At 36.3% G+C, this 11357-nt stretch overlaps 1 protein-coding gene across 1 annotated transcript; it reads left to right on the forward strand.

Annotated features, from left to right (window-relative positions):
• Positions 1-4212: 4212 nt before the first annotated feature.
• Positions 4213-10990, forward strand: LOC111568033 (diablo IAP-binding mitochondrial protein). The gene is made up of 6 exons (XM_023269484.3): positions 4213-4267; positions 4589-4721; positions 4823-4945; positions 8670-8780; positions 8906-9002; positions 9347-10990. Exons 1-6 carry the CDS (start codon positions 4224-4226, stop codon positions 9541-9543), a joined length of 705 nt encoding a protein of 234 aa, XP_023125252.2. The 5' UTR covers positions 4213-4223; the 3' UTR covers positions 9544-10990.
• The last annotated feature ends 367 nt before the right edge of the window (positions 10991-11357 follow it).

Genomic DNA, 11357 nt, shown 5'->3' on the forward strand with positions numbered 1-11357 from the left:
CTAAGACAGAACCCTGAGGAACTCCATGATTAACCCTAGTATGCTCAGAAGAGTCATTGTTGACATGCACAAACTGGAACCTGTCTGATAAGTAGGATTTAAACCAGTCCAGTGCTGTCCCTTTAATGCCAATAGAATGTTCTAGTCGCTGTAATAAAAGTTTGTGGTCGATTGTATCGAATGCTGCACTAAGGTCCAACAGAATAAGTATAGAGACCAGTCCATTATCTGACGCTATGAGAAGGTCATTAGTAACTTTCACCAGAGCTGTTTCTGTGCTATGATGCACTCTGAAGCCTGACTGAAACTCTTCAAACAGGCTATTCCTTTGTAAATGTTCATATAATTGATTTGCAACTGTTCTTTCCAGAATTTTAGAGAGAAATGGGAGGTTGGAAATTGGTCTATAGTTGGCTAAAACATCTGGATCTAGAGTGGGCTTTTTAAGTAAAGGTTTGATTACAGCAACCTTAAAAGCCTGTGGTACATAACCTGTTACTAGAGAGAGATTAATCAGATCTAACATTGAGGAATTAATTAAAGGTAAAGCCTCCTTGAACAGTCTAGTTGGGATAGGATCTAAAAGACATGTTGATGGTTTGGATGTAGAAACTATTGAAATGAGTTCAGAGAGATGTATGGGGGTGAAAAATTCTAAATATCCATCTGGTCTTACAGCCAATTCTAAAGTATCTGTAATCGATGATACATCTGTGACATTTGCAGGAAGGGCCAGATTAATTTTTTCTCTAATCGTAATAATTTTATTTGTAAAGAAGCTCATGAAGTCATTACTGCTCAAAGCTAAAGGAATACAAGGTTCAACAGAGCTCTGACTCTTTGTCAGCCTGGCTACAGTGCTGAAGAGAAACCTGGGGTTGTTCTTGTTTTCCTCTATTAAAGATGAATAATATGTTGTCCTGGCATTACGAAGAGCTTTTTTATAAATTACTAGACTTTTTTTCCAAGCTACAAGTACATGTGTAATAGGAGGAAAACAATCTCATGGGGAATAAAGAACTATTCTTTCAACACCAAACTTTTAAACAAAAGATTTTAACTTAATATGTGAAAATATATCCCAGGTTTCTGAATATTGTAAGAAAAAAAAAATTCTTTCAAAATCTTGGAACTAGGAAAGTGGGAGAATTAAAGGAACGGCCAAAAACACAAAATATACAAAATCATCTGTCTCGGTAGTGGTTCTGTTGTGGTTCTGAGGCTTGGATGTTAAAGGAACTGACAAGTATTGATGAATTCACTGCTGACTGGAGCTACAGGATATTCATCCAGAGGTTTACTGGAGGATTCTGTGATTTCAGATTCAGCATCAAATGTCAATATTTCAGTTGGACAGCAATCGTGAATAAACGACCAAAGCAAACAAAGATTTATTCATGTTGAAGAAGTAAAATAACTTCTTGATCTTTAGATAAAGTTAATTGATCAGCTCATCTCAGACCTGCATTTTACATTAATTTTGCATAAGCAGATCTCAAAACAAGCAGGAGGTGAGAGAGGCTGCAGTGAAGGCCAAGGTGGCTTCAGGAGGGGATTAAACAAAGATTTTTCACTAAATATTAAATATGATTTAGTGTGACTCCATGTGTTTCTGTCTAGTTACTTTTCAACCCATAAACTTAAGCCACTGTACAAAGGCGGCACCTACTACTTTAATCTCACCAATGTGCTCTGTCCTTGGCTTTCTTGCTCATAAATCTGTCTTAATATGCACATTTCTTGTGACTTTTATATTCTTTTACATGCACTGTTGCATGTCTTCAACTTTGCGTCTTCTCTCCGCTGTAGTTTTGTCATCTCTGCAAGTATTTCTGGCTCCAGAGCTGCACATTTCTGCTCTGTCATGAGCTGCACAGTCTTCATAGTTTTTTGTTTGTTGTCTGATTTTTATCTGTTCTTTTTCACTTTTTCCCCAACCAGTTAATCGGATGGCCAATTTCCTCAGCGTGTTTCTGCTTCTTGTTAAAAGAGAGTTCTTCTTCTTCAACCAACGTGTTGCTCAAAGGGAATATTTAGATTTATTGGGGTTTCTGAATAATCTTGTAGGATTTTTAGCCACAATATTTAAATTCTTAACATGAATTTGTGTAATAAATACTATTGTACTGTCTTAAAGATCAAACTTTTTTAAACCTTCTTAATATGTGCAGAACAGTACAAATGACAGCATCAACAGCACAGATTCTGACTCATAGAGCTTCATATGTAACAAACCTAAAGAATCAATCCTGTCCTTCTACAAGGTAAAACTTTCCATATCCTTATTATTCTTCGGGTTTCTGGTTTGAACATGTATGGAAGAATTACTTCAATATTACAACATATTTTTAACCTCAACTAAAATCGCTCATTCTGCACCACAATCAGCACCAAACATGTGTCCCCTCCTCAATCCATCACATCAGAGTTCAGTATAAGTCCTCCGTCATTATTTCAGTTTCTGCTTTCAGCCTGAATGATTTCCTCTCAGGTCAGTGTAATTACTCTTTAATTCTGTTTCAGTTTTATTTTCACATTCACATGTTTTCCTGATGAATCACTCTGTGGGCTAAAGAAGATTCAAAAGGCCATCTGTGAGCCTGCCATTTGCACAGAGCTGTTTCATTATTACATGCCTGGAATTTAAAATGAAAATGTTAATGCTTGTGAGGAATTCCTGCTGTGTACTCAAATGACCCAATATTTCTTGTTGGAAAGTTAATCAAGCTATTACAACATGATGCAAGAGGAATAAATGGCTAGAAAGAAATGCAAAATAACTACAAAGAGACATCAAAGTGACTGCAAAGTAATGGAAAATGGCCACAAAATGACTCAAAATGACCACAGAGAGACAAAACACAGCCTCAAACAGCACTTCTGCTTTCAATTTGGGTGTCTTTAGGTCTTGTTCCCATGTAGGACAGCTGGGGAGCTTTAACTCATTTTTGCCCCAGAGCTCATGGTCTTACACAGTAATATGAAAACCAAATCATGCCAATCATTAACCCTAATTTCTGAAAACCCGTTTATTGAAATCTAACCTCTAAATGTCCTGAAGAACACAACTGCACAGGGTAAAGAAAAAGCGACCACTGAAACTCTCAGGACAGGCAGACCAACATGTTTGAGCACAAGATAATGTTACTATTACACCACAAGAGGGCGACAGTGTACAGCAGAGCTTGGCAGCTTCACTCAGCTTTCATTTTATTGTCGGATTCATATACTGGGTCAAGATGGTCTGACACGAGATATATCTACAAAAAGGAAACACTTTGATGCAACAATTAATTTTAGTAAGACAAAAATAAAAAGTATAACTAGGCACAGAGAGATTAATAGGCAAAATAAAAATGTGGTCATATAGGACTAGCCACTACACTCTTTGAAATGATACAATACAATACCTTTAAAATAGGGATTTATTCTAAAGTAAAGTTGTTTCGGTGTTTCAGTACCAAAGGAAAATATATCTGTCAATGAGAGGAAGTAATTTAATTTAATTTAATTTAATTTAATTTAATTTAATTTAATTTAATTTAATTTAATTTAATTTAATTTAATTTAATTTCAATACCTTAGGAAAATCATACTATAATTTAAATTAAATTAAATATAGTATAATTTCTCCCAGTAAATTATAAAAAAAAAAGAAAAAATTTCCTCAGGCTTTAAATTAAGTTTATTTCGCTTAAATTCAATTCACTTCAATTTTCTTAAGTTAAATTAAATTAGATCAAATTTAATCGAAAATCTAATTATAGTGAATTTAATCAAGTTGAATATAATCAAATTGAATTAAATTCCGTTTCAATATTGTCACAATATAACATGAATATATGTGATTTAATTTCATGTAATTTTATTTTATTTAAATGTTAAATACATATTATTTAAAATATATGGGCGTGACTGAATGGGAAACTATACTGCATTAAATTTAATTACATATAATTACATTTAGATTTTTACCTTAGTTTTTACATTTTATCTTATTTCTATCTTAGTTTAATTTCATTTTATTTTATCTAAGTTTCGTTTATTTTAGTTAATTTTTTAAAAATCCAAAGCCTTGAAAAAAAAACTCTCGAGTTAAATCTAGAGTTCTGATACCAGTTGGTGCGTTTGTTGTTTTCCAACCATTAAAAAACAAACAAACCAACATCAGAAGAAGAGGAACCTTTGCTCAACGACACGAACATATTTTGTGGCGGACCAACATGGCCGCGCTCAGGCGGGGGACAGCGTACGTTAGTTTCGTCAGGTAAAATGTTTAATAGTGTCATAATGTTATCCTGGAGAAAACATATCATCTAATACGCACTTGCTTAATTAAACTGAATTCGTTTCCTGAAAACAAAATATTTTAACGTGGGAAAATTAAAGGGTTTTGTTTGTTAACAGTTACAGCAGCGACAACAGGAAGTTAATATATCACACCTTGAACTTGTTTTTCTGTCCTAAATTCACAATACAGCTAGGATAAAACGTATTTTATTTAAGCTGTAGTAGAGAAGCGAACCCGTAAATACGATAAATGATGTAAATCAGCAATTAACGGGGTTGGATGTGTGTGTTTGTCCAGGAGTTCAGTTCGTGCCATCTTCAGCAGCAGTAAAGCTGCCGTAAGTAAACCAAGAAAATGTGCAAGTGTTGTGTACACTGCCGTCGCGTCTTTAGCGGTCGGTGGCGGTCTGTGTGCTGTACCTTTCAAACAGGTGAGTTTGTCAGCTGTCAGACCTGTCAGACCAGACAGACAGGTAGAAAGTTTACAGTAGTGTGACTTTTAGTTTACCCTGAACCTCTGTTTGTGCTGCAGGTTGAAAATCTGTCTCATGACTCTCTGATCAGACGAGCAGCTTCTCTGGTAACAGACAGCTCCAGCACTTTCCTCTCTCAGACCACCCTGGCTCTCATAGATGCCATCACAGAATACTCTAAAGTAAGTATGGATCTTGTGGTTTATATTCCTCTTTAGATATTACGATTGCAAGATTTTGTTCAGGAGATTTGAAGCTTGGGTCATTCCAGAATTGGAAGACATTTTACGTCCCATCCATCAAATTTCAAATAATCCATGTACAAAATACTAAAACATGCCGTTGTAAATGTACTTAGACCAAATATTAAAAAAAAACACTAGGAGAAAAGAATGTTTGAAAATATTTTTACAAATATCAAATCAGTCTGGAGTTCCCCTTAAAATGCCATTTTGCTCTTGTCTCTCCCCCCTGACCAAATTTAATATCAATTAAACAGTTAAAATGAAATTTTAATCCCCTTTTTTGGTGTTATTTCTTTCATTGATGTCTCTGGTAACTGTGGGAACATTTTTTAATCAACATAATATTTTAAAAGATTTTAAAAAGAAAACAGTGAATCACATGATACTCGGGAATTAACATCATCAAACTGTTTTCCAAAAGAATGTTTAGAGCAAAGCTATGTCCTCTCTTCTGTTTTTCATATTTTAATAACATTGTCAGCCTTGACTGAATGTGTCACTCTACCTCATCTTATCAGGATAAGTCAAATTTTCTTGACTTTTTTACATCAGTGAGTTTGTCCTCTTGGTCAGCAGTAACAGCTAGCTAAATATGTAGCTTCTACTGCTGAGAAAAAGCTAACATTAGCATGGATTAGCAACCCTGTTACTGTGATTAGAGTAGGGTTAGCAAACAACAAATAAAACATGGAATAAAAATGGTAGCATTGATGTTTAAGCTGAGCCAACCATACCTTTGATAGTTTATTATCTGTTATTGATGAATATGTAGCAGAAAATTGAAAAAGAGAAGGTTTGTTTTTCAAAAATTTGAAGCCCAAATGTCCTCCAGTTCTGGAATGACCCAGTAGGTTTATACACAGTACATGGGCTCTTTATGCTTTCTGTATGTCACTGTATGTTAGTCCAGGAGACATTAAATAACTTTTTTTCCCACTACAATAAATAGCGTTGGAATAAATTATTATTAAATCAACTTTTATTTTCTTTTAAGAGTCTACATAGCAGGCCTTCACTATTGATAATTTATCATAAGGACTGAATAATAACAGCATCTTCTAAAATATATTGTAAAGTCTCATAACGATTCATTACATGCAACAAGTTATGTTGAAAAATGTGATCTATTTAAACTATTAGAATTCTAAAATTTACAATAGAAGGCTGCAAACATGTAAGCAGATCCAAATCCAAACTAAACCATCATTCGACAACACTTATAAAAGAACTGCAAGAAGACAAGATTTTTATTTTTATTTTTTCTTACACTTATATTTTTAGGACATATTGTTCAACTTAAGTTTATCTATATATTTTGTGATTTTTATATTTCTAAGACTTTAAATGGGAGCAACTGTAACGTAAGAATTTTCCCTTCTGGGATTGATGAAGTTTTTCTGATTCTGAAGACAAGCAGCCTCCTTTACAACCGTAGCCTTCACCAAGAATCGCAAAGAAAGAGGCAGAAAACGGTTGTTACAGCGGTCTAACAGTTATTTCCAAAGCTATATCTTTGTTTGGTAACCTTGTCTTGTGTTGGTGTAACTTTCGGGCTTCTGCGTTGTGTTGCACTGTCATCTCCTGGTGGTAATCTTTGTTTATTCTGACAATAACAAGTGATAGAGAGATAAGACGTCTACTCCAACTCCTCTCCCACTGGAGAATAGCACAAAGGGGTTAGTTATTTACACATTTTACACTGGGTCCACACTCATGTATATTTAGACATGCCTGACAATAACACGATAAAGAAAAACCACCATGTGATAAGCTGCCAGCTCCCAGTTCTGTGTAAATGGAACAGATGTGGAGAAACAGGGGAGACGTTATCTAGGTTTTCCGGAACTTTGAACCAAGCTACATTTAACTCTTAAAAGTGACTTTGTAGGCGACTATGCGCTGCAGTTTTTATGTTATTCAGTAGAAACAGGCATAATGATATTGATGGGAACAGAAATACACACAGAGTGAGAACTGATTTTAGAAGAAATTTATTTGAAGATTTTATAGAAGAATAAATAGAAGAAGAGTGGCTATGGACTTGAGCTTTGTCAACAGATGCAGTGGTTTTGGATGAAGAAGTACTCTTTTCCCCCTAATTTTTCTTTCTTAAGGAAAAATTCAGTTTTTCGTTACTTCAGCAGAATGATATTCCAGTATGTGTCTGTGAGGACAGAGATATTTTCCCAATCAAATCTTGCTGAAAGCAGTAACATCAGCACCTAGTCACACTCTGATACAACATCGGAGGCACTAACTTAACTCACATCAGCTTTCTTGTTAAAGTCTAGCATGAATACATGTACTATTTGTATTCATCAAGGAAACGTCGTGACTTTAGTTTGCAGGCCAGAGAGCTGATTACCTTCTCAGTAACAACACATTTAGCAGCATGGAAATAAACCTGCAAATGTCACTGTGATCCTCACAATTCATGTTCTCTGATTCAAGATTTGTTTATTGTCATTTCTTGTGTATTTGCATATTTTAAAAAACAAAATGAAATGCTCTTCCCCCAGTCCCAGCACAGTGCGAGTATACACTACCATTCAAAGGTTTGGTGTCACCCAGACAATTTCATGTTTTCCATGAAGACTCACACTTTTATTCATGTGCTAACATAACTGCACAAAGGTTTTCTAATCATCAGTTAATCTTTCAACACCATTAGCTAACACAATGTAGCATTAGAACACAGGAGTGATGGTTGCTGGAAATGTTCCTCTGTACCTCTATGTAGATATTCCATTAAAAATCATCCGTTTCCAGCTAGATTAGTCATTTACCTCATTAACAATGTCTCGACTGTATTTCTGATTCATTTAATGCTATCTTCACTGAAAAAAAATGCTTTTCTTTCAAAAATGAGGACATTTCTAAGTGACGTCAAACCTTAGTGTGCATGGTACGCACGGTAGTGTGCATAATAACAATAAATGTAAAAGAATAACTGTAAAAATGCAACTGAGAAATATAGGTTTAAAAAAGCAGCATAGCTATGTCCAAAATATAAATTTTGTACGACGATATGCTGTATGCCCATGACAAGTTTGTTTAATTTGGGTCTCGTTCACTGTGGTGGAACACCGGTATTCCAGCAACCTACCAGGTTGCATTTTTTCTATTACATTTACAACATTGACTTTTACATTTGGAAACACCAATGCAGGGGAAAGACAATCTGAGCCATCCCAGTTTTTTTTCTAACTTCTATCTTAATATATGGTCAGCAGGTCAGATGTGCAAAACATACAGCTGTCAATGCCCTGACGCCATGTGATGTGTGTGTAGAGACAAGCCTGCAAAAATGGCAACACATTTAGTTAAGGATGGCCATATAACTTTCAATGGACATGAAAACACGCCATTTTCTCTCTGAGTTCAATAAAAGACACAAAAAATGAGCTTTGGTTTGATTATGAGTTATGTGACATCTGCAGCTGCTCCTCAACAACAGAGGTGAATGACATTTAGCTTTTGGTATTCGAAGCATGTAAAACTTTTTTTTTTCAGAGAAGCTTCCTGGTTGCTAGTGGTGGCGATTTCATCTAAATTTATGAACTGTGCCACCACAAAATCCTCCTGTGTGCCAATCTGCTGCTATAATTGCTCTTTAACTTTAAATCTAAACAGTATTTGTCCTCCTTGTGCTTCCACACAGGCTGTGCACACACTCATCGCTCTACAAAGACGGTATTTAGCCTCACTGGGAAAACTGACTCCAGCAGAAGAGGATTCAGTCTGGCAGGTGATCATCGGCCAGCGAGCAGAGGTCAGTCTGTGTTAGTTTACTTTCAAGCGCAGCAAAAATATGACTCATAAATTGTCCAAAGAAGCAGGGGGTTGTGGATCTTTTTGAGTCTGACTTGGGGTTTACATTTGTCTCTGCCCTGACAGATCAATGACAGACAAGATGACTGCAAGCGTTTGGAGTCCGCCTGGATCAACGTGGTGAAGCTGTGTGAAACAGCAGCTGAGGCAGCGTACAGCTCAGGTGTGTTCAAGATAATGTGGCCTGAGTTCTTTGGCTGTGGGCTGAAATTGTCAGGATGTCACGGTTGTGTTGGTTTTCTCAGGGCTCTTATGGCGATAAATCAAAGTGTGAACCATCTTCTTACTGCTTTGTGTGTTGCTGTTTGTGCCTGTTGCCATTCAGCTGCTGTCAGTGTTACACTCTGGACGACGTACAGATCGTTTGCCGTCAATCCGCAGGGCTTTGTGTGAAACTAAACGGAGATGAAGGACGAGAGCGCCTGCCTAATGACCAACCTAATGTCCGAACCTGAGGTGGTGTTTTGATGGCTTTTGAACTTGGTGTTTGCATCTGTGTGCTTTCAGGAGCTGAGCATGCGTCCATCACGATGAGTTCTAACATTCAGGTGGCGCTGTCGCAAGTGAAGGAGGCTCAGAAACTCTCACAGGATGCTGATAAGAAGTTGGCCGAGACTAAAGTGCTGGAGGTTCAGAGGATGGCACAACAAGCTGCCAGTAGTGAGGAGGAAGAAATACCTGAGGCTTATCTACGAGAAGACTAAAGCAAATAACCGCAATCTTATCATCCTTACAATTAGTGGTCGAATGATGAGGCGTTTTTCAGGGCCAATACTGATACAGATTATTAGTAATCAAGTATGAATATTTGGAACGTTTCTGTAAAAAATGAACATTTTGGAATCAGAAATTATGAAACTCCAACACAGATCTTCATTGAAATGCCTTTGTTTACTCATGTTTTACAGCCTTTACATTAAAGGAGCTTTTCAACATTTATCCTTGAGTGTTGATAGGCTGTTGGTCGTGCTGTGTAACCAATCAGACACTGCTGTGGGCGGGACGTTGCTAAAGACCACAGAGTGACTACAGACAGAGAGAGGCGGCTGCATAAGAGCCAAAGTAGCACATTTTTATCAGGTATCTAAAAGAGATCATGGAAAAAAAATGCAAAATATCACATCTGATAATAGGTCGACCTATACTTACATTGTCTTCTTGTTTTGTAAGATGTTTGCCCCTGTGATTTGACTCATTTATAGTAGATTGTGTTCAAATTTGTGCTTTCATCTGCATAAATACCAAGAAGTGAATCAAAGAAGAGCCCTTTTCAGACATGAGATATGAACATTAGTCTGTTAAAGTGACGGCTTTCTGTCATCCAGACATAGGTCACTTTTACATTAATGTTCCTCAAGGCTTCATTTTACCTTCATATGAACGCAATTTGTTCTCGATGCAAGATTGGGCATTATATCATGTGCATTACATATAATGCATAATAATTCACTAGTAAACAAAAGACTAAATGTAAATCTGCTAAGTAACAAACTGGCTCCAGCTTGTGAGGAAGCTGGGACATGTGAAGACATTCAATTAAAATCTATAATTGAATCTATCAGTCTTATAAACTCTGTGTGACAGGTCACCTGTCTGAGGTGTCTAAAAGTACACAAGGTGGCTTCTTGTTAAATCCTGATCAATCCTGTCTCCATGTCAAGGATAATTCTTAGTGATAAGTAAATAATGTTCCTCCGTGAGCGTAAATGTGTGCAATGGTGACACTCATTTGGATCCTGCTGCTGTCTAAAGCTGCAGTTTAGTAATGAACTCAGAGGAAAGACTCCAACAAACAGAAGTACACTGGTTGTGTATGCCTGTTTATTAATGTGCAGTTCAGACTTGTGCTGTATTGAAAGTGATACAGCAACATTCCAAGCTAATAAGATAACTATTGCAGTTTTTACTGAAAAGTGACCAGTTTGTTCATTCAGACATAGCAGACACATTCAAACTGCCTGTCTGAAAGGGGCTTCAATGAGGCATCTCGATTATTCAAAACCTCCTTTAAAATGTTTAGCCACCTAAGGGTATTTATTGGATTATTGAGTGTGTTGTCTCTCCACTATATGTTGTTTTGGGCTTTACTTTTTGTGTTGTATCTTGGTAAACTTCATTGCAATAAAGACAAGACAGTATAAAAACATAAAATGCTCATGTTTGATCTTTACTTGTTGCAGTAGAAGCAAATTTGTAGATAAAATTTTCATTTCTTTAGGGAGAAAGCGGATAAGACTCAGTATTTTGTGTTCCCAGGCCTTGTTTTTGTAACATTGTGTTGATCTCGATATCAGAAAAACATTTAACTTGTGCTAAAAATGGAGGGAAAACAATGTGTCCACTTAGCATCATTGCCAATGGATGAGAGTTGTTTCAAACCATATTTGTTCTGAGATAATTGTCAGTGTCAACAGATGTTACAAATGAGATGTGTCTGTACCAACTATGTGAACAAAAAATATCTCTTGTGGTCACCTTGGGAAATATTGTGTTTTCTCAAATGACGAGAGCAGACTTT

This window comes from Amphiprion ocellaris, chromosome 7, assembly GCF_022539595.1.
Source record: "Amphiprion ocellaris isolate individual 3 ecotype Okinawa chromosome 7, ASM2253959v1, whole genome shotgun sequence".
Taxonomy (NCBI): domain Eukaryota; kingdom Metazoa; phylum Chordata; class Actinopteri; family Pomacentridae; genus Amphiprion; species Amphiprion ocellaris.